At 45.2% G+C, this 27,049-nt stretch overlaps 1 protein-coding gene across 2 annotated transcripts in view; it reads right to left on the reverse strand.

Moving 5' to 3' along the window:
• Positions 1-27,049, reverse strand: part of Prkcb (protein kinase C beta) — a 335,946-nt gene that overhangs the window by 36,505 nt on the left and 272,392 nt on the right. For both annotated transcript variants that reach the window (XM_032892724.1, XM_032892723.1), the window contains exons 11-15: positions 13,023-13,114; positions 11,106-11,168; positions 6,648-6,786; positions 3,526-3,606; positions 3,136-3,243 (exon numbers count right to left, since the gene is read on the reverse strand). In XM_032892724.1, the coding sequence (XP_032748615.1) occupies positions 3,136-3,243; positions 3,526-3,606; positions 6,648-6,786; positions 11,106-11,168; positions 13,023-13,114 (483 nt within the window). The remainder of the gene's footprint in view (positions 1-3,135; positions 3,244-3,525; positions 3,607-6,647; positions 6,787-11,105; positions 11,169-13,022; positions 13,115-27,049) is intronic.

Genomic DNA, 27,049 nt, shown 5'->3' on the forward strand with positions numbered 1-27,049 from the left:
GTGTGTGTACATGTGTATGTCAAGTCCAGACCACCCATGTCTTCCTCAATCACTCTTTACCTTGTTTGGTTGAGACAGAGTCTCTCATTTTTACCTGGAACTTGCCCGATTTAGCTAAGCTAGCTAGTCAGTGAGCCCCAGAAATCCTCTGGTCTCAACTTCCCCATTTCTGAGCTAGGCTGTGTGCTGCTGCCACTGGCTCTTTTCATGTGAGTCCTGGAGACTGTGCTCAGGTCTTCAAGTGCAGCAGGCGCTTTGCCAGTGGAGCCTCCTCCCCAGCCCCAGGGTCAGGTTCTGAATAGCTCAGCTCTCTCAGCCTCTGTAATTCAGTCTCTCTTTATTTTTACTCTAACTTGCTAGTCCCGGCTTCTGTCTTCTTCCAGCATCCTGGCCATGGAAATCAGAGCAAGCTTTTGCTGTTTTCATGGTGGAGAATAGGGTTTTTCCTTAATGAGCTAGGCATCTAGAGAAGATGGTGTATGTGGGAAAGGGGGCTGTTTTCAGGTTCTTTGGAGGCAGGGAGACTGCAGGCAAAGAAGTGCCACGGTAGACACACAGAGCAGTCAGGAGTGCCGGGTTCCCACACTCCACTCTCTTGTGCCCGAAGCCATGTAGACAGCTGGATGTAATCACTGTTCCCATTTCGGATCACCTCCCAGACGCATCTCCAGGGGCCCCTCTGCTCAGGAGGAAGCATTTGGCTCGAAGCTTACGCATCACTCCTCCTTTGAAGGAGTGTCCGCCTTAAAGAGAGAGTCCAGGCCGCACTCAGCCCACTCAACTCAGAACGGCGCCCCAGCACACATAGCGAAGAGAGTCACTCCCTCTCACTGTGAAGGTTATGGATCCTGAATTGATAGAAAACAACTCCACCAGGCAAAGTGCTAATTGGAGCTGAAGCTGAAGGCAGCTGACCTGGAAAAATTTCTCTCCTCCATGACCCACTTAGAACCCCTACCCCGAGCTGTCCAGGCAGAGATGGGTTGGGAAGGGGAAGTCCATGAACATGCCCTGAACACCTACTATGCACAAGCCACACAAGAGTCCCCTTCTACGGCCTCACTTAATGTCTGGGAAATGACTCATCAAGTACTTTTATTGTGCTTTTGGAGATGAAGTAGCAGCAGGCCAAAGATTCGAGGAAATCGCTCAAAACCACACACCTAAGGAAGGAGAGGGTGTGACGAGGATTTGCAGGGGCCTTTTGATCTCCTAAATCCTTCCCTCTCCAAATTCTCCTGTCACAGAGGGACACAGGCTCAAATGCCAAGAGGAGCCTGACAGCAAACAGAGCCGTGACAGCGTTACTCATATTGGAGATGGCCTTAGGGTTCTGGAGCAGAACCCAGGCTCTGGTCTAAGTGATTTCTAGGTATTAACTGGTTTAATCATCAAAGGACCCTATGTGCAGTGCTGCTATTGGCCTCCATCCACAAATCAGGTCAAATAACTTCCTCATGAGCCTAGTGGCTTATCTCCTTGGACTGGGATGGGAACTCACACAGAATCTGGCTTATTTTTATTTATTTATTTATTTATTTATTTATTTATTTATTTATTTATTTATTTATTTTACAAACTGGAGAGGGCAGTCCTATCTAAAGGGGAGGTGACTTCCAGTCTTGCTGACTGATGCTCTATAGGAGAGGACAATGTGGCAGTCGGAAAGCTGAACATTTATGGGAAAATATCTAGATCTTCACATGTTGGGAATCATTAAACAAATTAAAGCCCACCATGGACTCCTCCCACTCCTCTCTTAGCACGATGCCTCCAGGAGCCTCACCGACCTCGGCCTCTGTCTGCATCCTCCTTTAGCTATGGGCTTTGCCAGTGTTCCCATGAACCCTTAAGTCTTCTCTGAGCTCCTTGTTTTCATTCTCTCTCTGCCTCACACCCTCCAAGAAAAATTTTGTAACCGATTTAACCTGAAGATGTTAGGGACTGAGGCTAATTCACACATGGCTTCCCCAGAGATGTCTGCCTCCTCGCTGGTGTAGCTCAAACACAATGCTCAGGTGATTCAGTGGGTGAGAGTTCAGTCAATCTTACAAGGTATTTTCACGTTGTGAGTTTGGCCCAGCTCCCATCACCGGGACCAAAACTCAGGCTGAGCTGCCTTGACTGTTGCCGATTTCCTTAACCAGAGCCACATAGATGGCATCGGACTGGGGTCAGGAAGAGCAGGGCTGGGTGGGCCGTGGAAATATACAAGCATCCTAGAGATCTATGATGACAGCCCCGGTATATTTGGACACACAGTAGGAGCCTTGTGCTCAGGCACAGCCCAGGGTCTAACCTTTAGAACTTTCCCTCTGTGTTAGCTGGTGGGAAAGCCTTTCTAAAACTGCTATCCTTGCATGCTGTTCCCTCAGTCTCAGAGTGAAGCTTCCACACTTCCATCGGTGGTTGAGAAACGGCATCCTTTGGACAACTGTGTTAAAAGGCAGTGCATTTTGAGCTACGTGGGGGTATTTTTCAGAATACCAGTATGTAGACCTAATCCTGGGATGGAGCCTAGGTCTGCACAGTCTCAAAAGCAGATTGGATCCAACATAAAAGTAGCACAAAGAAACCTTACCTGAAAGTTCCTGCTTGCCTTTCTTCACAGGACTTATTTCTATAAGCTGTAGGTGTGTACCTGTGCCCTATGAACTGTGTGCATGTGTGTACATAGCTATGTGCACACCTGTGTACTACAAGCTGAGGGAGATCATGCAAGTCTGGGGACACTGAATTTAATTCAGCTTATCTAGGTGATCACTTAGAATCAATACTGTTTGAAATTTACTTACAACAAGCGTCATAAAATTTTAATGTTAACTAAGGACATGGGCAGCAGAGCAGGACAAGGGAGACCACCCTAGGCCTTCTTCTCATGCTTCCAGCTCTTGAGCAATGTCTCTGGGATTCTTTGTGTAAGGTTTGGGGCTGGTGCCCAGCTAAAAGTGAGACTCCAGTACATGGCTACCTCTATAGACCTTGGTGCAAATGAGAAGGGAACTCTCTTTTCCAGGAGAGAATGGTGTCATAGCAGGATTCTGGTGTTTGAAGTAATCCTCTGCTTCTAACTAATTGTGGCATAACCAATATCCCTTGCATGGTAGTCTTGGCCCCAAGGGACAGACAACTTACCCCTTTGCAGATTGCCACAGCTTCCTTAGACATGGACTTGGGATACGCCACGTTGTGCTCCATGATTGACTGGAAGAGTTCATCCTCATCCTCCCCTTCAAAAGGTGCCTGTGGAGCAGAGGGCAGGGTGGGAGAAGAGCCCCCGCCAGGCCCTCCTCCCAGCTTTCTCTGTCCGGGAGGGCTTCCTTCTCCCCACCCCCAATCCCAAGACTACGTTACCCTCTGGAATGTTCATGAGAAAAGATGATCAACAAACTTAAGTAACCCCAAGGCCAGAAAAGTCAGAAGTACTTCGATTCATGGGCTGTGACCAAATTGTTACTTCCCCCAGAGACCATGTGGCCGAAGGTGGAGAATAATTTTCTTACCGATCACTTAAAATTCAATTACCTGGCCAGCCAACATTTCATACAGCAGGACTCCAAACGCCCACCAGTCCACAGACTTCCCGTAGGGCTGATAAGCAATGATCTGGAAAACAGAGGACATCCCATCAGAGTGGCAGACAGCCCCTATGGCCAGAGACTGAATTCACATTTATAGGAAGAGTGGACTAGCATTCGGGTGAGGAGTCTCAGGTATGGTCCTGGCCTTCTGTGCAAGGTTACAATGGCTGCTACCGTCCCAGATTCAAGCAGGGTCTCAGAGAGTGAACAAAGAGGTTAGGGTGCACCCGTACTGTTTCCTCCCATTTGATGCTTGACAAAGGCACCTGCCGCTGGGCAAACATCTGTGTGCCACCCTGCCTTTTTAAGGCACTGGGTATGGTGTGATGTTTCAATTTTCTGTGTATGGCATTTTAACTAAGAGTGGTTATTTTTGTTTCTCACTATAGAGTAGAAACATTTACAAAATAATGTAAACCGCATATTTAAAGATGGTAAAATTTACAACATGTGGGCACTTGTTTTGTTTTTCATCTGTTTGCTCGTGGAGCCAGGGATTCAACTCAGGGCCTCATGCTTGCTGGGCGACTTCGCCTCTGTCTGACCCACACCCACAGTTCAGTGTGGTTCTTTTGAACCATGATTAAAAATACAACACCCTAAAGTGTAAAAGTATTTGTGATTCTTTTACATCTGTTTTGATTTGGAAAGTATATATGGTAAAAGGATTCTGTGAAAACCATCTATAATTCTGTGTCAAGACCTTTTTCCTGCTAGACTCTTTCCGACAACTGTATATTAAACTGGTGTGTGTTCTACTTAAGCTCGGCAGGCACTTCAGAGGTGGACACGCCATGGAGTGTGCTCTTCACTCTGCATTTCTATCAGATTTGTGTACCGGCACAGTGGTTACTTTTTAAGATTTTATTTTTACTTTGAACTGTGTGCGCGCGCGCGTGTGTGTGTGTGTGTGTGCGCGTGCGCGTGCGTTTGTGTTATGGCATATGCATGCATACATATACACACAATAGTAGTATTTTTGAAACTACTGAGTGTTGACTTTAACAATAAAGGTTACGCACCCGAGATTATACATATACAAATTAATTCAAGTCAACCTTTCCGCTTGCCTGAAACACTTTGTACACTGTAGATATGCATTTTTAATTTGGAAGTTTAAGACAGGCAAATAATGAAACAAAAGAATAAATGAATAAGAAATGTACTCGGAACAGAAGTGACTGCAAGACAGCCTCCGCGAGAAGCTTCTCAGTGAACGTGTCTTCACACCTTTAAGGCACTTGGTGTTTCATTTGCTCTGACAATCCAAGAAAGTTAAACCTTTTACCAAGGAAAATAGAGCCCGGAAGGTGAGAAAAGTTGCCAGAGGTGGTGTGGTTAGTTAACAACAAAGCTGACCAAGGACAGCAGCGAGCTGAAGGAAGAGGCGGTCTGCTCAGGGCACAGTGTGCTCAGTAACCCAGAAGCTGTTGAAGACCATGACCCTACAGGGATTCGGATTTAATGGTCAAAAGGGTGACATTTGGGCATCCTAAAAAGGTTAAAGCTCCCCTGTGACTCTGAGTATAGATTGATATGGGAACTAGAATTCATTGAACAAAGGACACACCCAGGAACTGTGTGCCACACGGGGATACACAAATACACCTCTTACTCTGCGGGAGGATCAATGACACGCAGAGAGACGGGAGCATTCTTACCCTCTGCGGTGTTTGAAATCTGTGTGTCATCTCCCAGGCAGACTGTCTGCACTTTTTCATGAGCATTTGCATACTCCAAGAAAACACACAGCAGCGTCCTGGGTGCTACCGCCACTGTCTATAAACAGTGCTGTCATATTTGTTATTCCTCATTTGCATTTGTCTTATTTTTAATATTTCATTTGTGGGGCAGCCTTGCTAGGTAGCTCAACCTGGCCTCGAACTTGTTTCCCCTGCCTCAGCCTCCCGAGTGCTTGGATGTCAGGTGGGTGTGGCCACGCCTCATTTGATTTTAGTTTTCCTTTTATCCATATGTCTTGGAAACACGTCTGTATTTTCATATACATTTAACTCACTCTCTTGATTTGGTGAATAATGATGCTTACTTTTTTTTTTTTTTATGTTTTCTACCACAATTAAACCACAGTCTTCTGCCCTCACCCCTGTAGAGGAACATTACTTCCAGTTAGTTCATGGAGACACGATCTGGTCTTTTCAAGGTTATATGTGACTTCCTGACACAAATGTGGTGTGTACTAGTGACTAACTCCTTTACTGGTAGTCATAAATACTGAGATTCTCTCTTAGTTTTCATTATGAAGAAGTAACTAACACTGGAATGAAAGACGGGCTTTGAATGTGCTCCCTTCTCTGTGCGTGCACATTTATCTGTGTGGGCAACCTAGGTTTCTAGGAAGGGGTTGTTTGGGCACAGAACATGCAGGTCTAAACATTATGCTTAGTTTTAAACCTCTATGAGAAACCTTCTAGACAAGCCTTGTATAGCAAGTGACTGACAGCTAGCCAAGGAAAAGAGCAATCCTCGGACGTCCCTCTCTCCAAGACTCTGTGTTATGTACTCTCAAATCATTGTGTCATCTCGTGTTGTGAACAGCCAGTGATTGGCTGCCTCCTGTGAGAGGATGGAGGCTACTCTGATGAGCTTTCACCCTTTCACCAATATCTTTAACACAGGAAGACAAATTTGGAGTCTCCAAGAATGCATCTCCACTGTGCGGTGCACCACGATGTGTCTTGTCAGCCCAGAGGATTCGTTCCCTTTCTGTCTCTCACTCTCGCAACCAACATTTCAATGTCATAATTAGGAGGCATCATATGGCCTCGAGCCACGGCAGCTTGATGATAGATGTGTTCTTACTGATGTGTGATGGATCGTTCTTTTGAGTTTTATTTAAAAAATCCTCCCTGCATCTTGACATATTTGGCTTTCTAGAGCGTCTGGATGTGCTAAGCTAATCTGCAAGTGAGAGCTCAGAGGAATGACTTAGAAAGCAGGATCGAGGCCAGTCCAAGGTTCCCAGGCAATACCCTCCACCCTTCTCAGCCTTCTCACAGCTATCTGTGAGCAGGACAAACATCACTGCAGGTGGACGTATGCTCTCACCTCTGGGGCGATGTAGTCTGGAGTGCCACAGAATGTCTTGGTTGTCACCCCATCCCAGATATTCTCTTTACACATGCCAAAGTCAGCGATTTTGATGTGCCCCTCGGAATCCAGCATCACGTTGTCAAGTTTCAGGTCACTGTGGCAGAAATAAGGATTTGGAAGTTTAGTTTGCATGCTGCTTATTTCAACTCAGCCAATAGTCACTTGCTATGGATACATCACACCCCTGTGCTAGGAGCTTCGAGGACGCGATGTTAACATAAAGCCCACTTTTTTCTACAGCGGTTTACGATCTGGCAGGGAGATTATAACAAAAAGGGCTCATGAACTTCTGCACTTTCTTTTTCTAAAGAGTGAACTGTGCTACATGTCTCACAAAGATACAAGGAGACATTATTTCAGGGAATAAAGAAACCATAGGAAGATAAGGAAAGAACACAGAACCATGGATGATTCCAGAATCCAAGAGAAGTTCCACAAGTTAACCTTTACACCTGAGATCTCTTCTGTTATATAAAAAGGTATTTTTTTCATGAAAATATTACTTTTGAGGTGTCTCTGAAGATCATGGAGCTAACGAAAAAAGATTCAGAGAATTTACCTAACTCTAAGTATTTCTTGCTCTCCTACTTTGTGGGACGTACTTGGGAGTTCCAACTGTTCCTTCAATCAATAGGGGTCTGTTGCATGTCTGCTATGTGTCAGGCACTATTCCTGGAGCTAAAAACATTAACTATGAACAAAACAAGTAAGAATGGTTCTTTTATATTCCAATTAAGCCACAGTGTTGAGCAAAGGTAAGTAATATTTCTCCTTATGATCATGGCTATTTGACCTCTGTGCAGCAATTTGGTGAATAGGAAGGTGACAAAGAGATAGTAAGAGTGGAAGGGGATGTCACTAAAGGATGGGTCTCTAAGACAGTGACATCTGGGCTTTAAAGAATTTGTCCTTTGCTCTCATCCTAATATTGGCATCTGTGTGGATGAGGAGAGCTTCATAGTCTGGAAAACTGTCTGACTTCAGCAATGTAAGATTGTTCTCATATCCCACGGGGTATCTTTCCAACTTGCTTCTTCTTAAATGTCTACTCCAATGTCAACATTTTGTGTACCAGTGAGTAGGGATGCTTGATGTCTCAGACTGATCTGATTCTAATAGAAGGCGTGGAAGTCTAGTTCTCTAAGAGGTATGGAACCCACTTCCTAACTTGGAGTTCTCTCCTGCATCATCTTGATTGGATTCTGAATGTCTGGTACAACTCTTTCCTGGCCTCTCTTTAGGCCATGTTATAGGGATGGTGGTGAACCTGACTTCTGGTCACAGGAGTGGTTTTACTGGCCTGTACTTGCCATTAGAAATCGTACTCACAGTGACTGGTTCAATAGCAGGCATGGGAGCCAATGGAGAACCATCAAAATTTTGAAACCCTCTTGGTTATCACCAACAAAGAGGCAAGCTCTTGTACACGGAGCTGATTCAGAAACAATAATATAAGTCTTAAAGCTCCAGAGGTCCAGAAAGCTAATAATAATCAGAGGCTACAAGGAATGTGATAGATTAACCTTTCAGATGTGTCCTTGGACTTCTTACTGGCAGCCAAGTTAAGTAAAGCTGAACTGAGTGTTGCTGCTATCATTATCAGCTGGATAGATATCTTGACAACATATCTGGACACCTCCTATCTGTCTATGAGGTCTCTTCATTCAAGAGGAGATCCATCCACTTGCATCCACTGCAGACAGCAACATTCCCCATCCCAAATATCTTTGTCACCATCCATAGACCCAATCTTAGACAGCACTCATGCTTGTTTTCAAGGCAAGGTGTGTGCTGTACTGTGCAGCAACTATATACCAAATATATGTATGAATTAATTATACATGACACCCCTCAAGTTGACTATATGCCCAGAAACAAGCAGCTGAGTCACTAGCCTCTGTTCTAGACATAGGCTACCACAACCAGTTTTTGTATGTGGGTATTGAGGATCCGAACTCAGGACTTCATGTTTGCGCTTTACCCACTGAGCTATCTCCTCAGCCTTGAGTTGCTTTGGTTGCTCTTTTTCCATGTAAGATACTCTCATTCTGTGTCAAAAGAGGGCTAGAAAATTTATCTTGAAGAACTCCATTAAGGAAAGTTAGCACAGACTTCAGCATCAATGACCAATAAACCAGATACTAAGTTTGACAGAAAGGATCTTTGAGTCATCTCTGACTCCCATCCATGTGTAGCATGTTCCTCAGAAAAGGAAAAATAAAAAACTTTGTCATCTTAGATCCTTAAGAACTGCCCTATTCAGTTGGACTTCTAAATCATGTACCCTTGACTAAATCAGAGCAATCCCTAACTACCCTCTAACTATCTGTTTGGAGCAGAGACTGAAGGAATGACCATTCAGAGCCTGCCCCACCTGGGGATCCAGCCCATATATATACAGCCACCAAACCCAGATAATATTGCTGAAGCCAAGAAGTGCATGCTGACAGGAGCCTGATACAGCTGTCTCCTGAGAGGCTTAGCCACAGCATGACAAATACAGAGGCGAATGCCAGCAGCAAACCACTGAACTGAGAACTAGGTCCCCATTGGAGGAGTTAAAGAAAGGTTTGAAGGAGCTGAGGGGGCTTGCGACCCCATAAGAAAAACAATACCAACCAGCAGAACTCCCAGGGACTAAACCACTACCTGAAGATCACACATGGACTGACCCATGGCTCCAGATGCATATGTAGCAGAGGATGGCCTTGTTGGGCACCAATGGGAGAAGAAGCCCTTGGTGGATTCCCCCAGTGTAGGGGAATGTCAGGGCGGGAAGGGGAAATGGCTGGGGAGGGGGAACACTCTCATAGAAGGAGGAGGAGGGGGAATGGGATTGGGGGCTTATAGGTGGGGAAACTGGGAAAGGGAATAACATTTGAAATGTAAATAAAAAATATCCAAGTAAAAGAAAGAAGTGGGCTTTGTTTAAAAAAAATCCTGCATTAAAAATGGAGAATGAAAAGAAAAATCAAGGAGAGAGGAAATGGAGAGAGGAGAAAGAGAATAGATAGATGATAGATTTAGATAGATAGATAGGTAGGTAGATAGATAGATAGACAGATCATTTTAGAGTAGGGATTATCTTAGCACCCCAATTGCTTGCTTATCAATTCCAAATCTCAATCCATGCCCCACTCTGCTGAAACGAGTCCTGAACCCCCAGCCCAGCTAAGGAGAACTCAGTTTCTTTCCTGGGGCTGGGTTTCCTTCTAACACATGCGCAGCTCATACTTAATCTTCGCAGGAGCCTGGTGGGTTATATTCGTTGGGAGGCGCATCCTGGGAAGGAGTTAGAACCTACTGTCGAGACCTCAGGTCAAAGTCTTGTTGTGTGAAACTTAACCCACAGTCTTTGGTTAGTGTCTTCCTGCAGCTTCTCACATACCCTTCAGCTCTACAGCAAGGGGTTCAGGACACACAAGTGTCACTAACTGCAGGCCAGCATTTCCATCATTTCTACAGTAGAGAAGTTAGCATCTGAACCCAGCACCAGCAGCCCCATCTTATCCTTTCTACACACTGTTTACCGCACTCCAATATACTCTATTCTCCATAGTTCCCTTCTCGGTCTCTTGCTCTACAGTCTTTTGCCTCTTCTCTGTTCCCTCCATTTGGAACAGTATACAGCACACAGTAGGCTTTTGATGAATTATTTGTAAATAAATGAATGAAATGGGCTTATATGACTCTTCACGGGCCTTTAAATAGACCCTCGCTCATGCCAAGAGCTGAGAGAAACACACTCCCCACCAGCTCCTATTACATAACAGTCAGTCGATTCCCCCATCGCCTGTGCCATCTCATCTGCACAGCGCAAGAGGAACCGTACACCCTGGACTCACTGACAAGTAGCAGCCTCAGGCTCGCTATCCTGCCTTGCATGAAATATAAAATGGTGTGACTCATACAGCTATGATCACACACTTGTTTCTCCCCAAACCGGCAAATGCCAACTTCTGAAGTTAATCCTGTCTTTCAGGGAGAGCAACTCAGAGATCTATTTCCAAATTGCAGCTACATACAAGAAAAAGGGTTGCATAATAATACGATCCTGACACGCGCTGCAGTCGATTCTTTACATGCTTCCCGGATGTGGGGTCCAGGAGGAAAGTGCTGCTGGAGCCCTCTACGCAGAGCTGCCTCTTCTCAGAGACTTAAGTGCCCTCATGCTGGAGGTCCCAGAGAATCATGGGTGACACAGTCCATCAAGATTTCGCTATCACCATATACAGCTGCCCAAACTTTGCCAGGGCAGTGGGCGATGCTGCCTGGCAGAACACATGCCCAAGTTAGTACTGGAGGATTCCTCCCCCACCACAGATTCTAATTTTAAAAGCAGTTGAAGAAAGAGGCAGGAAGGGAGGAGCTGAGGGAGCTGAGGAGACAGAAAGAACAGCCATGCTCACTTACCGGTAAATGATGCCCTTGCTCTGCAAGAAGAAAAGACCGATGGCAATCTCTGCAGCGTAAAATCTGAAATTAAAAAAAAATGGTGATGGAGAAAGTCAAGGGCACCATACACTTAGCTCAGAGGTCAATAGAATATTGAATGAGGCACTTGGCATATAAAGCCCACAGTGGATAGTCAGTTCTATGTCTCCTAAAATGCAGAGTGTGTGGATGGGTGATCAGGATGGCTCAGAGTGACATGTGTGGGGTGGGTAAAGGGTCAGCAACTGCATAGTGGGGGGGGGCTGTGGGGGTGGATGGGCTGGTGGAGAAGGATCGTTTCAATATAGTACAAGTTCGAAGGCTTTAGTGTCAGCCTCTGGAAGCCATTGAAGTCTTAGCCTGTGCTTGACATCATTTTGGGGGCTATCTGTTTTAATACCACCTAGAGTCCATGACATAGGTCCTACTAGTACAGCTTTGTTGTTCAAATGGGAAACCAAGGCTTAGAGGTGAAATCTGTGAAGGGCCTGGAGAAGACATTATCAGATGAATGGTCCAGCCCGGACTGGAAACAGCTGGCGTCTAATGTGTAACCTCTTGGTGGAGTCCACCAAGAAGGAAGAGGAGTTTGCTTTTCTTATGCTGCTAGGGATAGTAGGAGAACCCAGAGCAGTGTGTATCTCGGCACAGCCCAGTCCCTATTTTGTTTCTGTGTTTCTTGAGGTCAAACTTCACACCACATGCAGCTCAGGTGGCCTGTAACTCTGTAACTTGTCATATAGCCCAGGCTTGCCTCAAACTTGAAATCTCCCTGCCTCAGCATCTCAAGGACTGGCCATTGCATCTGGCTCCCTAAAGAGATCTTTAAGAGCACAAAACCAAACTAAAAGAAAACAAAGAAAACCCTGCCAGTTATGCCACATGGGTTGGCAAGACCTCGGGGGGCTGTGCTCAGTCCTAATAGTATGTGTCATGTAATGATGACTCAAACCTCGGTCAACTTGATGTCAGAGAGACAAGGAAAAGCTGTCTTATGATCCCATCACAAAGCTTGATTGGGAAGTACGGGGCTAAACAGAACAGTGTTCCTGGCTTCAGTAGGTGGGAAGACAGGAAGCAGGCTGAACAAAACAGGGGGGTGGGTCCCTGCATGGGCTCTGGGGGCTCTCAGGAGAAGCCATAAAACCTAAGCAAACACCCAGGAAGGAGAATTGACGTTCATTCCCATGGCTTTTTCTGTGTCTGCTCACCCATAGGGTTCTAAGCAAAGGAGAAGCTTGGTGAGATCTTTGTTTTATACATGACCACTTACTGGTTTATGCATTGGAGGGGACAAAATGGAGAACCCATAGACCACAGCTGCAAGTCAACTGGAACCTTCATCTCCCCAAAAATGAGGGGGAAGGGGGCATAGGAAACAGATAAACAAACACAGGTGGGTCTCACCCACACAGATCCTCCACTAGGTCTAGAATCTTGGCCATTCCCACCCTCGGGGTCTCATTTCACTTGTTTGTAAAGCTTGGGTGAGACTATCTCCCTCCCCATACTGCTCAGGATGAAATGAGATAGTGTTTGTTCAGTACTCAAGGGTCTCACACGAAGAAAGCTCTCAATAAATATTAGCAAACGAACAAACAAAAACCTGCAAAGACATTCCCCAAGGAAGTTAGAAGACCTTTCTCAGGATGGAGGGGCAAAAAAATTAGAGATTATGAAACGGCCATCAGTTTAGAGCTATGAGTTCTAGTTGGGATTCAGGAACATAAAGAAACATCTCAAAGCAAGCAGAATACAGTCCTCCTTAGACAAGCACTGCTCATAAAGAGGAAGCCTGGGATGTTGGGGGAAAAAATCCCTAGTAGACTAAAAAACGCCAAAGGAACTGACGCCCATTTATCCCAAGGAAAGGGCACAGCAGGAGGTCTGTCTTACACAGCATGGGGCTCCTTGAAACGGCCAACTTGTTGGATGTGGTACATGAGGTCGCCCCCGTTCACATACTCCATCACAAAGTAGAGGCGGTCCTGAGGAAAGAGAGCAAACACCAAAGTCAGCACCCCATGGAGGGACCCAAATGGGGAGCAGGGAGTAGCTGTGATTTATGATGAGAACTACCAGAACTCCAGCATGTTCTTTCAGGCAGGGCCCAGCATCCCCTTAAGGGTAACCTCTGTGCCACTGTAACCATGCAGGCTAGCTCAGGTGGAATGAAATCACTTTTAATTAATAACTACAAATTGAAATTCATTTGTGCTGGAAAATATAATTAACACATAGATCTTACTACTTAATTGATATTATTCTCTAGTACAAAGTTTGCTGGAAAAAAAGTAGTAAATATTGGGTATATAATTTGTGGTAATTTGTGGGAGCCTGTCTCCATGTTGGCTCTTTAGTGATTTCACCTTCTAATGTGCATGCTGACCTGTACTATCTTACCTCAATGACTGGGCTAATTTGTGTAACCAATAGGGTTGCATGACTTTAGGATGAGGTCACAAAAGACCTTATGGCTTCCATTCTGCACCTTCTACAGCAGCCATGATGTGCAGACCCTCAACCAGCACTATGCAGAGGCCATTTGACGAAGTCTCAAAGTTTCAACACACCAGCACCGGCACGCTAGTCACATTACTGAATCACCTTCCTTGTCTAAGCCATCTGAGGACTGCAGTGGTCACTGGACACTTGACTGGCACTTCTTTTGAGACCGGGAATTAGACTTTTAGGGAGTTGGGCTGGCATAAATCCCTTACAGGAACTGTACAGTGATCAATGTTTACTGCTGCTTTAAGCCACAGAGTTTTGAGATGACAGAGAACTAACCTGGTGACTGGCAAAAACCATCATTTAGCAGTTTCAAAGCAACAGCCTAGGAAGACCATGCTGCACTTTGGGCTTGGAATATCTCCCCAAATATTCACATGTGAAAGGCTTGAGCCCTGACTGGTAGTTACCTTTCTTGACACTGTGACTAAAAACCTGAGATTGCAACTTAAGGGGAAGACAAGCCTATTTTGGTCAGAGCTCTTAGGACCCAATCACTTCCCACAAGTCCATCAGCTTTCAGTCAAGGCCCCAATACATAACCCATGAGGACACATCATATTCAAACCAGAACAGCACAGCAGAGTCCAGAGGTGGGACTTGAGGAAGTGGTTGGAACATGAGGTTTCTCATTAATGAGATATTTCTTATGGGTTCATAACTTAGTAAGCTACTGAGAGGCAGTGGAAACTTTAGGAGACGGTAGCTCCCGGAGGAAGTGGGTCACTAGGAGATGATCTTATATTTTGTCTCTAATTGCTTCCTTAGCCTCCCTCCCCCCCTTCCTCAGCACCATCAGGGCATTCCACCATTCTGCCTCATGGATGAGAGTAATAGTGGATGGGCCCAGGTAACATAGACGGACACCCGTGAAGCCATGAGCCAACTGACCTTTCTTCCCTTTAAATTGTTTTCCTCAGACATTTCGTTACAGCAAGTGCTGGTGTGTGCACAGGCATATTTCAGGAATTTTCATTACAAATCCAGAAGATTGGCCTAAATCCCTCAAGACTAAAATTTAAAAGCAAGGTGAGTGAAGTCGTAACCTCCTGATCGGAAGACATGATGTTCTACAGAGACACCTGCATCTTTCCCGTCAGCTATCAGACAGTGGAGACAATGCTCCCCACCAAATTAAAAATCCCCCAGAAATCTCATACTAAAAAGAAGAAAAGAGACAGAAGAACCAGCCTATCTAGAGGAGGCATGTGTCTCCCAGGAAGTGATTACACACAGTCAGACCACCCGCAGGACAGACCCGAGCCAAGACAGTGATGAGGCAATGAAGGGCAGGACCACGTCTTGACCAGGACAGCTTCATTATTCATATGTCTTGCCCTCTATCTAAAGCCAAGCCATGCCCATAACTCTGAAGACAGAGTCCTTCTTTCCAAAGTGGCCATATTGAATAATCTAATCTCCCTTCTTTGGCTGCTTTATGTACCTTTGAGGATCATGTTTTTATACATAACAACAAGAACCTAAAACAAGGACATATACAGAAGTAAAGCAACTGGGACCTGGAAAACAAATCCATGTCTCAACCTAGAGGACTCTGCACTTTCAAGGCAGGCTGTAAGCTCTTTCAGGCCAGGGTCCGGGTAAGCCTGTTTCTGGCATTTGAGCAACACACAGGAGGTGCCCAGAGAGTGAAAGACCACATGCTTGGAAGCCAAAGAGGCTTTATTTAGGAGCACAGCTCTAGCTCTTAGTAGCTGGGCGTATTTGAAGTGTTGATGTCAAGGTTTCCTCATCTGAACATTGGAGGGAATCAGATCCATGGTGCTGTCTGTAAGGCTAGTGAGGCAGAAGGTATCATGGTCCTGGAGAAATGCCCACCTCAGATTTGACGTCTTTCCTTCTGTCAAAGGGCTTTGCTAAATGAATGAGCGATCCCCCCAACCCCACCCCTTAGCTCTGCCTGGGCGCCATTGCTCCTTTAGTCTGCTTAGTCCCTTAGCTCTGCCTGGGCGCCATTGCTCCTTTAGTCTGCTTAGTCCCTTAGCTCTGCCTGGGCGTCATTGCTCCTTTAGTCGGCTTTCTTTTGGCCTGCCATGGCAGCGCTCACGCTATTTGCAGGAAACTTAAATCCCCCTCATGTTCCCAGCCTAAAAAAACGTTTCCTCTAAATTAACCCACCCAATCTAAGTCAAGTCTGCTTGTTATAGTCTTCTGCGAGACTCTGCAGATGACCCCTCTGATGACACCACAGTTTGTAATTACATGTTCAACCTGACAGCCGTCTATCTCACTGTTTAATCCATTTGTCCTTTAATAAATAAAGAACTATTTACAGAGCCCTACTAGGTACCAGGTTACAGCTACAGGAGAGAAAAAGCAATGAACAAAGCCAACAAAAACCCCTGCCATCTGTGTCTCAACTCAGCAGAGTGATATTGCTAAAGATAGTACTAGAGGTTATAAAAAGTGTCAAAAGGTATTGGGTGCTGTGTGAAAGGTCCAGGTTAAAGAGACTGGGGTGCTGGTGAAGGAGACAGGGTAGAGGCTGCCAACCGCAGTAAAGTGCTCAGCATAAACATCACCGAGGAGACCCTTGAGCAAAGCCACCCAGAGCAGGCATGTGTCTGGAGGAGGAAACAGCCTAGCAAAGACCATGGGCAGAGAGTTTACTTACCATACCTTAGGACCCACCAGGAACCACTGAGAGTGTCCAAACAGAGAAGAAAGGAGACAGGGCGGGAGAAGAGACCAGAGACTGACTGACTCAGATCATGTTAAGGGGCTCTGTACATGGGAAAATGTAAAGATTTGGGGGCTTCATTTTGTGTGTGAGAGTCTAGTGGTGGATAGTACTGAATGTCTGCCATCTCTGGCCAAAACCAATCCATCTGTGTAAATTAAGGGTGAACGCCACAGGAATCCATGGGCACCTGAAGCACCATCGTGAGTTCAAAGGTTGGAAAAGATGTTTCTGTGGGGATAGGCCTCAAGATCACTGGGCCTGTGTCCTCTGTGTGTGGCAAGGACAGTATAGGCAACCATCTCCAACACGGTGGCTCCTGTCAGACACACAGTGCTGTATGCTTCGACTCTGACCCGGATGAAGAGCTTCGCCTGGCTTCTCAAGCCAGACCAGCACTGTATCTCACTCTTACTGGTCACCTCGTGAACTTGGTAGGTCATAGCCATTTTTTTAAAAGAGAAAATTAAGCAAGAATTAGAATGAAATGGTACTTAAGAATGGAACAGAAGGCGTCAGAATCCCATGTCCAGAGCACTGCGTATCTTTTTGTAAACTGTGGGTTGGGTTGTTTAAGATGTTGGTAACGCTGAGGGGGGATGTAAAAGTCGGCTTTGCGTGAAACGTTGCAAAGCCTACTGGGAGGGCTAGAACGCTGGGAGGATCAGTGCAAGAGGGACACCGCAGGGCAGAGATTCCAGAGCCATAGCGAACACTGCGTTGGAATGTCATTCTGCCGCTTACTAGCCGTGCGACTTCCATGCAATGAGCCTGTCTGATCTCCAGGATTCTCTTCACTTATACAGTGGACACTCGTCACCCACCCACAGGGTACTAAACCAGATACAAGATGGCACAGACACACTGCCTAGGAGAATTCTGGCCATAGAACAAATGTATAATCCAACGTCTAAGGAAATAATTCCTTCCAGTGCATAGGTGTTTGTATTACTGTATATAAAAGGTATCAAGTGTTGTCAAGGGTGCATTCTAATAGTCGTTACACAGACGGTGATGACACAAAGCCACCATCATCAAACACCTGATGTCTGTCTGAATTGTGCTCTGTGTATGCTCCATCTCTTTTACATCTCTAAACAACCCAGCACGACAAGTACTAGATCGTTCTCCTCTCTCTTCACATGTGAAAGGAGATACAGAGAAAGGTGGCTGGCGAAGCATCACTCAGCTAGTAAGTGGCGGAGCCAGGGTTTGAACCAAGACAGATCAGATCTAGGGCCAACACTCGGAGTCTCTCACTACACTGCCCCCCATGAGAACAAGCAGCGTGGAAGGTTCTGGAAGGGCTATATGGATGCATCCTTCCTTCAAAGCCTCTAGCCCAGCAGCAGGGAAAGTTCGCAGTGTTCTATCCTTGCATCCAGCTGGAGCTGCAGGTTTACAGCGAGCAGCGCAAATCAACCAATTATATATTTTTTGGGGAAAAAAAATCTTTTTCTTGGATCAATACTACTTCTTCTTTCTAACAACCTAATGAGAGGCAGAGGGGGGAATGGGGAGGTGGAATATGCAGTTAGCACAAAGGTCACACCGAAGCTGGTAGCATAAAGCAGACAGTACACCAGAGCCTAATGACACTCAGCCCCTGGTTCTTGGTTGGAGGGGGGGTGATAGAAAACAAACCTAAAATAGCATCTGTCTTTGCTGCACACTGAAGAGAACCAAAACACTTGCTTTTAAAAATTATTTTTAAAACTAGCAGATGGCATTGGCCACAGAGGGAGAAGTGAGGGAGAGATTTTACTTGCTTGATTTCTGGCTGGATTAGTTTAACTTGTCCCCTCTCCCCAGACCCAATAGTCAGGATCCCAGTCCCATGACAGCCCTGTTAAGGCTGGTGCTTTATGATCTGTTTCCACTGCTAACTGTACATGGGAGGATGCTGACCCAACCATCACTGAACTGTACCGGGCTAGTTTGGCCGGCCAGTGTCTTGGTTACTAAATGTTATGGCTGGCATCTCGCTGTCCCTTAGCCTCTGGACACTTAATGATGCCCACTCTGTGTCCGATGTCTCTCCACTGCCAGCCATGCTGCTAGGAGGAACCCACAGTGCTAGTGTGGAGGGATCACTGGACACCTTTCCAAATGGCAATGTTTCTCAAAGCAGGGTAGCGGATAATTCTAGATAATCATAGGTGTATAGGTCTATACATTTTATAACTTATGTTTGTGGAGTTTGAAATATAGTTAAATTTAAATATAGGAAGCTTCTTTATGTCACGGGTGTTATTGCTGAACAGAAAGAATAAGGCACACGGAGTCAGATGTGACAAGAAGTCATGGGTGAGACCAGATCATGGCTGGAAGATGACAAAGGACGAGAGGGGGCTTCAGCCATCCTCCTGGATGAATTCAAGCTTTTCACTAAACTTTACTCCTCTACCAAAATACACCTATTTAAAAATTAGTCTTAGGGTGAGGTGGTACCCAATGGGGCTTCCTCTTCTCTGAGGAGAAGGGCAAGGAGTAATGGGGGCAGGGATTTGTAAGGGCAGGACTGGGAGGAGAGAGGGTTTTGCAATTGGGATGTAAGGTGAAAAATGAATTATGGAAAGAAAATATTAAACACAAGCAGCTTTTCAAAGAGCTATACTTCCTCACCTTAAAGACCAGTCTTAGAGATCAGTTTATGAGTTTTGTTATTGTCATTGTTTGATTGGTTAGTTGGTTTGATTTTTGTTTATTCATTTGTTTGGTTTTTGTCTTTTGTTTTTTCTGAGCATGGTGGGACAGTCCTACAGTGAAGCACTTGGGAAGCTGAGGCAGAAAGATTCTAAGACCATCTTGTACTACATAGCAAGACTAAAATAAGTATGTAAGTTGAAATTCACTTGAAAAACTGAAACATAATTACTTAAATATGTTAAATCTTCATAAATGGAAAGTCATTGTCCTTGTAAAAACTATAAACTCAGTCTGGACTCTGCTATTTCCAGTCTATATCAAATTTGACTTTGGCGCATCAATATTTTAAAGAATTTACTTTATTTAAAATACAAACAAACACCATTTGTCCATATCACAAAGTTCCTACCCAGTAGTAGTCAGGAATGCAAAAGTTTCAAAAGTCCAACCGGGGGCCAACCAGAGCAAACCTTGAGTAGAGGCAAATTTGAGAGCTTCCTTTGAACGTGTGTGTGTGTGTTTGTGTGTGTGTGTGTGTGTGTGTGTGTGTGTGTGTGTGTGTGTGTGTGTGTGAGTGAGTCATGGTATTAGTCATTCCAGGGGCCAAAATAAAGAGTAAGATACAGAACTTTTCCCTAGAGCATCCAAATCTTGGTCAAAATATGCATATAACTAATTCAAACCATGCTCAAAATAAATGCAATAGAAGGCACGGCATTAAGAGAGCCAGGAGCGAACCCTGGGACCTCAGCTCTTACCCAATTATTCCCCTTCACAACCCTGGAATTTGACTCTGTTCCCCACCCTTCTTACAAAATCATTGCTTCATTAGTTCCTTGTTCTCACACCCATGGTTTTTGATAAGGATTTACTTGATGGACTCCCCATATAAGAATCACAGATGTACTTATTGAGGATCACTTTCAAGCCGAGCGTGCCTCTCCCCGTCTAATCACGGCTCAGAGGCTCTCTCTGGACTGATGCACGTTGACTTGTATTTCTCCTGAGCTCCAGCTGGCTCCAGCCGGCTCCAGCCAACTCCAGGATGTTCCTAAGTGGGCGTTCCACTGTCATCTCCAATTAAAAGCCCAGAAAGGCAAACTCACCGTCTTTCTCTTCAAACTAACCAGACTGCTCAGCCTTAAAATGCCTCTTTCAAAGTGATGCTGCTATGGCCTGTAAGCTGAAAGTGGCTTCTGGATATTTTCAATTCTTTGCTTCATTTTCTTCCAAATTCCCTCAGTAAATTCAAAAAGCTAAAAGAATCTCATGTATACGTGTCATGTATAATAGTTGGGCAGAATTTTCCAAATTTGGAATGCGAGTACAGGGGGTGGCCATTTAAAATGATAAGTGCACCGCACATGCACAATTCATCTGCGCTGTGCACGTGGAGTCAGGGAACGCAAGAGAGGCAATCCTCCCCCAACATGTCTGAAATAGAGTGCGGCATGAGGCTTGTGTGGTGGTGGTGATGATATCGGCCATTTTCTCTGCGATTATGGTATATGTGAGTGGCGTGTATACACGTGTGCGTACAGGTACGTGGGTACACACATGTGTACAGTCTAGAGAATGACATTGGATGGTCTGCTTTGTCAGCCTGTCTCATTTCTTCGCATTAGAGTCTCCCACTGCACTGAAGCTGGCAGCCGTCAAGGTCTAGTGATGCTCCCGTTCTCTCCCTCACAGCATGAGGGGTTACAGGTGCATGAGAGCTGGGTTCCAAATTCAGTTCCCTGTGCATGTGGGGAAAGCGCTGTCATCCATTGAACTGCCTCCCCAAGTCCCTTGCCACTTTTAATGAGACCTGGGGAGAGGGGAGATACCAACCACGTGGGCAGCTCTTGTACTGTGTTCTAAGATGAGTTGTGTTATGTTGTCCCCGTAGCAATTTTTAATGATTTTTTTCAAGGCTTGTCCGTGTATTCAGTGTGACTGTAAGTTGCTCCCTTTATCACGCCCAGCCATCTGCTTCTCTCCGGAGAAGCCATGAAACACTGTGATTAAGAGCTCTGGCTTTGGCATCAGCCAGTCCTGGTTCACACCCTAGTTATACGGGATACTTGCTCTGGGACCTCCGGTTGGTTATTCGCACCCTCTGTCTTCTTAAATGGAGTCGAGTCATAGCAGCTTCTCCTCCATATGGGGTGCTTCCTCATCAGACATGCATGCCAAGTCTGTGCGAATTCACAGAGCTTCAGTGAGGTGAATGTGTGGTCAAGGAGGTGTGTCCACACTCAGCTCTCCTTTCTCTCGTTTTATAGCATGAGAATCCCAATCCAAACCAAGAATTTCCTGCTTTTTTTGTTCTGCCTTCCTATTGCCCTTGGTGCAGACACAAAGGTCCTCAGGGACTGGAACCACCTTTCGAGGATTTTTAATATCAAATGAATATGCGAATGCTACCATCAAGAGAATAGAGAGAACCCAACTATCTGCATCCCTACCTGCCCTAGCACTTATATTCAGTTGGCATTTCTGGTTCCTTCCCTACCCAAGAGCCTCTAATCATTAGTGCCCTGAAGCTCTGATACCTGCCAAGTTCCCAGGAACCCCTTGGGTACTACTTCTCTTTCCCGTGAGGCACTTCAGACTGCATCTGTGTCTGAATCTCCATGGGCTCAATTGGCATCCCCCAGTTAATGGAAGCACCAATTATTCCTTCCCAGTAGATGCAACGCTTTTTATAAGGTTCCCACTGAGTTAGTGTTACCTAATGAACACTTGGTTGGGCCATGAAGAAACACCTGATATAACCGAACCAATCAGATTCCCTCTCCTGTGATTATGAGTTGGGACTCAGGAAATTTACTGGATATGGACTAGAGAAGCCACGCTTGCCAAAAGCAGTGACAAACACAGAAACAATAAGAAAGAAGACAAATCTGCCTTAAAATTACAAATTCTAGATCCTTCCAAGGTCAAGCACACATGTGCCTTTATTTCTCTCCCATGAAGACTTCCTTAGTGCTAGTTGCTTGTTTCTGTTTATGCATGAGGTAGTTTAATGTGGGAGAGCAGTATTCTATTTCTTACAACCCAGTCATCTCTGACCAAGACCCCTCCCAGAACCTTCTTCAGTATTGCCTTAAGGTCCAAGCCCAGTCTTGGACATTACTACAAAAACCAGATATGGCCTGAGTCACTATGGCGTCTTGGATGCTCTGAAGCCTCAATATGCATGATGCCAATAAGTGGAAGCCATCCCTGTCTCCATCGCTGCCCTCCTTTGTATTCTGGGTTGATGCTTCTCCCAGCATGCCTTGCAGCTGAGTTATAGCTGGGCCATGGCAGCAAATTTGGGGAGGAAGTAACTTCTGTCCCTCAATGACTCATGAAATCTAATTCTATTTAAAAAAAAAAAAGAGGTGCATATGTTCAATTGAAAAGAAAACAGTTAAAATAGATGTTTTGCTGAAGAAAGTTAACTGCCTGTGCCCACTGGCAGTTGGGAAATTACATGAATGTGCCTGGCTGACAATTGTCCCTGAGAAAAACTGCAAAAAGATTGGAGGAAATGAAATTATTTTGTGCTGGTGCAGCAAGGGGCCCCAGCCCAGTTCTAATCATGGAACCGACTTCCACTTAGCGTTTGTTAGATTTGCTCTACTGTCTCTTTTAATCCCCATGTAATGGGCTCCTTTTATGAGATGATAAAACCCATATTCACGACTGTTAGTGACTTTCTAGGAGTCCTGTGGCCAGTAATCACAGGTTCATATCCATCTCCCTGGGGAATGCATGCTTTGCCCTCTGTGTTCCTGGCACAGCTCACTAGAAGTCCACTTGCCTGAAACTGGCTCATCTAACGAGTAACTCCCTAAAACTCAACGCTCTTCCAAAAGCTTTTGCATCTATTTTGCCATCTTGTGGGCAGTTTTTTAAAAATCTAAGAGGCTGAGCAGATGGCTCATATGTTATTACCTTGCATTTGCTGTGTAAGCATGAGGACCCAAGTTCAAGTCTCCAGCACCCATGTAAAACCATGAGGAGTGCGGGTGTATGCACCTGTAATCTCAGTTTTGTAATGCGTAGAAGATATGTTGCAATCACCAGAGTGTGCTGGTCCTTGTTCGAAGGTAATGAAGGACAAAAAAATGTCACATGATGTCCTCCTCTGGACTGTGTGCATGGCTGCATACACATGTGTGTATGCAACACACACACACCCCAAAGTTTAATTGCCCTGTTAGAGACACTGCTGAAATATTGGAAACTCAAGGAGAAGACAGTTATCTATGAATCCTTCCCTGAACCTAATCGATATCTTGATTTGGCCATGTCAGTCTTTCCTGTGTGTGTACTTTAGGCTGAACACATTTAGAATACATCAAATGAAATTTAATATTCTATGTTTCCACTAACATGGAAAATGGCTCTCATATTTTTGAAAGCATTGAAAATACAGTGTAAAGATATTTCTGACAGAGTTTTGCTTTTCTAAATAACTTTTAAAATAATGAGCTTTGGGGCCAGACGGTAGTGGAACACGCCTTTAATCCCAGCACTGTGGAGAGAGGCAGGTGGATCTCTGTGAGTCCAGTATGGTCTACAGAGGGCTAGTTCCAGGACAGCCAAGGATACACAAAGAAACCCTGCTTCAAAAAACCAAAACAAAGCCAAAACAAAACAAAAGCTTTGTGTCACTTCAGGAATGGCAGAAACTATCTAGGGTATTATTGGACAAATTTTAACCACTTTACAGATTTAAAAAAAATCTATGAAGGACCTTAAATTTTAAAAATTCTACACACACACACACACACACACACACAAACCTATCAAGGTTGTAGTATGCTATAATAGCTTTGTCGTTCCTTTAAAGAGAGCTGATTCATAGAGGAATTCTGGGTCACAAAATACGACATGACAATCCGCTCAGGCTAAGCTGGTCCTCTGGCTGCTCCTCAGACACAGGGAGCGTGTTCCTGCCTGAGGCCTTCACACAGATTCTTCCTGCTCTCAGCTACTGTGCTGCCCCCAGATAGCCCTGCCCGATCTGGTCTCTGCTCAAATGTCAGCCTCACCATCAAGGCTTTCCTTGATGATCCTATCAAAAAAAAAGTCATCTCACAATACCAGTCTACCTCTGCTTTTGTTGTTGTGGCCATTTTCCTGCCTCCCTGGCAGAGTGGGAAATCCCAAGGGAGCAAGGCACTTGTTCTCTTGTTCCCTATGTCAGCACACACTGGCACTACAGGGGCTTGACACAATGGGTTCAACAAACAAGTATACATGTGGTCAAATAATTGTGCATGGGAACCTTTGACACATCAGCCACAATGTTCTGGCTTTCAAGGTGCTGCCTGTCTCAGTGCTGCTGGACGCCCTCAGCATCCCTCCACGGCCAAGGCCACAACACTGCTCGCCCATGAACTGTGCTAGATGACCACCCCTACAGGCTTTCCCCAGAAACTTTTCTGCTCTTCTAAGCCACAGTAACAACAGCCATGATGCTTCTGACCCTCAGTCACTCTCCAGGAGAAAAATTTTAGCCAACTGTTATGAAATCCACGGTGGGGTGGGTGGGAGTGATGCTTTATAGTAGCAAGAACACCAAATAGGCCGTTAGGAAATGCTGTCTCTAATTCTGGGCTTCCCGCGTGTCGATTCTGTTACCTGAGTGACTTGATTTTTCTTAAGGTCAATTTCCTTTGGGCGGAAAAACAGACCATTGTTGTGAAGCGTGGTTACAACCAGAAAAGGAAAAGGTGTTTGCGAATCATAAGCAGTAATGTGGAATTCAGGCATGAGGGGACAGCAAAGACTTGGAATTCTGGAGTCTTCTAGAATAAATACAGGCTCTACGACTAACCAGCTGTGTGACGGTACACAAGTTACTTAGCTTCTCTGACTGTTATCATTCTTGTAATGTAACCTAAAAGAGGGGCTGGAAGGGGACGGTGAGAAGCGGTAACAAGTCACAAAGTGGGCTGTTTGTCGCTGCTCACTGCTGCTTTGGTCTTCATTCCTCATAGGCTTGGTTCCCAGTTGGTGGCATTGCTTGTGGAGGCTTGGGTGGCACAGCCCTGCTAGAGGAAGTACATCACTGGGGGAGGGATTTAAGATTAAAAAGCCTTGCCAACCTCCAGTTTGCTCTCTCTGGTTCCTGCTTGGGGTTGAGATATGAACTCTTTGGTTTCTTGTTCCAGTCAGCACACCCTCTATTGGACTCCATGCTCTCCTATTATCTCATTCCTCTGGAACCACAAGCCAAAATAAACCCTTCCTTCTAGAAGTTGCCTTGGTCAAGGTGTTCTCCGCAGCAGCAGCACAGTAACTAAGGCAGTCCCTACTGAGGTCACCTTGTGGGTATCTCAGCCTGGTGCACTTGGGGTGAGTAGGAATAGCTGGGGGCTTAGCGTTGTATTCATAGAGAGGAGTTCTGTGTCTCAGATCCTTAATCCTCCAGCTGTGGGCAGCCCCTATTGTAGCATCAGTGTGCAGCTGGGGTGAAACATTTCTAAAGATTCACGTATGTTAAATGTTCTAACAGAAAGTCAGTTTCACCCTCGAGGTGAGGAGACCGCGGAGGTGGAAGGGAGGCTTTACTAAGCAGGTGGGAGGTTGGAGCTCAGGCAAAATTGGGACATTTGTGTGTTGGGAATCATCAGGTAGAAGGATACCCAGGTCATCCACACCCAGACGACCTCCTCGTGTATCGGTGTGTATGTTAAGTGTATTAGCACTACCGCTACTCTGCCTTGGTTCAAGTCTGGGCCCTGACATGGAGCTGCATGGCTTCAGTTTTCTTGTCTAACTTGGGTATGATGGTAAGACCCATTTAAGAGTTACCAGGAAGCTTAAATTTGTGACTTTCATATACATATATAGTAGACATTATAATATTTATTTTATGAAAAATTATGATAACATAATTATTTTCAAAAGTTAGAAAATGGTATTGGAAAGATAGTTCAGCAGTTATGGGCATTTTCTGCTCTTTCAGAAGACTCAAGTCTAGTTACCAGCATCCATATTGGGTGACTCACAACTACCTGTACCTCCAGATTGAGGGTCTTTTGATCTCCACAGATGCCTTCCCCCACCTTGGATTACATAGACATATATAAACACACATATGTACATGCACACATGCACAAAGTTTTCAAAATCAGGCCAGATGCCTTTAATCTTGGCACTTAGGAGGTAGAGGTGGAAGGATATCTTTAAGGTGAGTCCATCGTGGTCTACATAGACAGTTCCAGGACAGATAAAACTACATAGGAGACCTTGTTTTAAAAAATGAAAAATAAAAAATCATAAATCATTTATAATGAAAACAATAACATGTGTTGTGGTATCTTATGCAATGAGAAGATGTCTGGAGTACAGGTGAGGTGTCTGTATGTCCATCTGAACACGGGCGAGGTGGCCGAGTGTCTACTTCGACACAAGTAAGATGGCTAGGTGTCTGCTCCTCTCTCAAATGGCCTCACCAGGCCTTTTTGCAAGTGCATTTCTCCAAGTATCCCATCCATCACCCTACCCCCAAAACAAAACACAGCCCCTAGAGCTGGACTAGCCATTTCATGTTATTGTCAACCAATGAGAAAATTGTCTGTTGGATCCCTCTACTTTCTGGAGTGGGAAACTAGAAGGAATCACAGATCCTCTCCCCATGCAGGACAAGAGTCTACTAATTCTTGAGGTTCTTAGTGTCTGTCCTTGGCACATGATGACTCCTGGGGGAAAACCTAGTGCTTGGTACTGCTGCCACATGCATGCTCCTTCTGGAATTTATGATGTCAGAAAACTGAAGTACAGATGAGGGAGGCCACCTGCCATCAAAAGAATAACCTCAAATCCACTCCACACGGCCATTTTCAAAGCAGTTCATTACTAGTAAAGCAATCCTTCGTTCAATGAATATTAGTCATAAATGGCTCATTCCTCTGCATTTCGACACACACAACTGAAATTGCAAACTGTCATTCCAAGTTCACCACTTACCAGGCAGTCAGTCATTCGCGTGCTGCTACCCTTGAGTAAGTTTGGGAACCAGCCATGGAAAGGGGGAAGGGGGCATCTCAAGGGTTATGTCCTAACTCTGTTAACA

The sequence above is a fragment of the Rattus rattus genome, chromosome 2 (assembly GCF_011064425.1).
Source record: "Rattus rattus isolate New Zealand chromosome 2, Rrattus_CSIRO_v1, whole genome shotgun sequence".
In the NCBI taxonomy this organism is placed as follows: domain Eukaryota; kingdom Metazoa; phylum Chordata; class Mammalia; order Rodentia; family Muridae; genus Rattus; species Rattus rattus.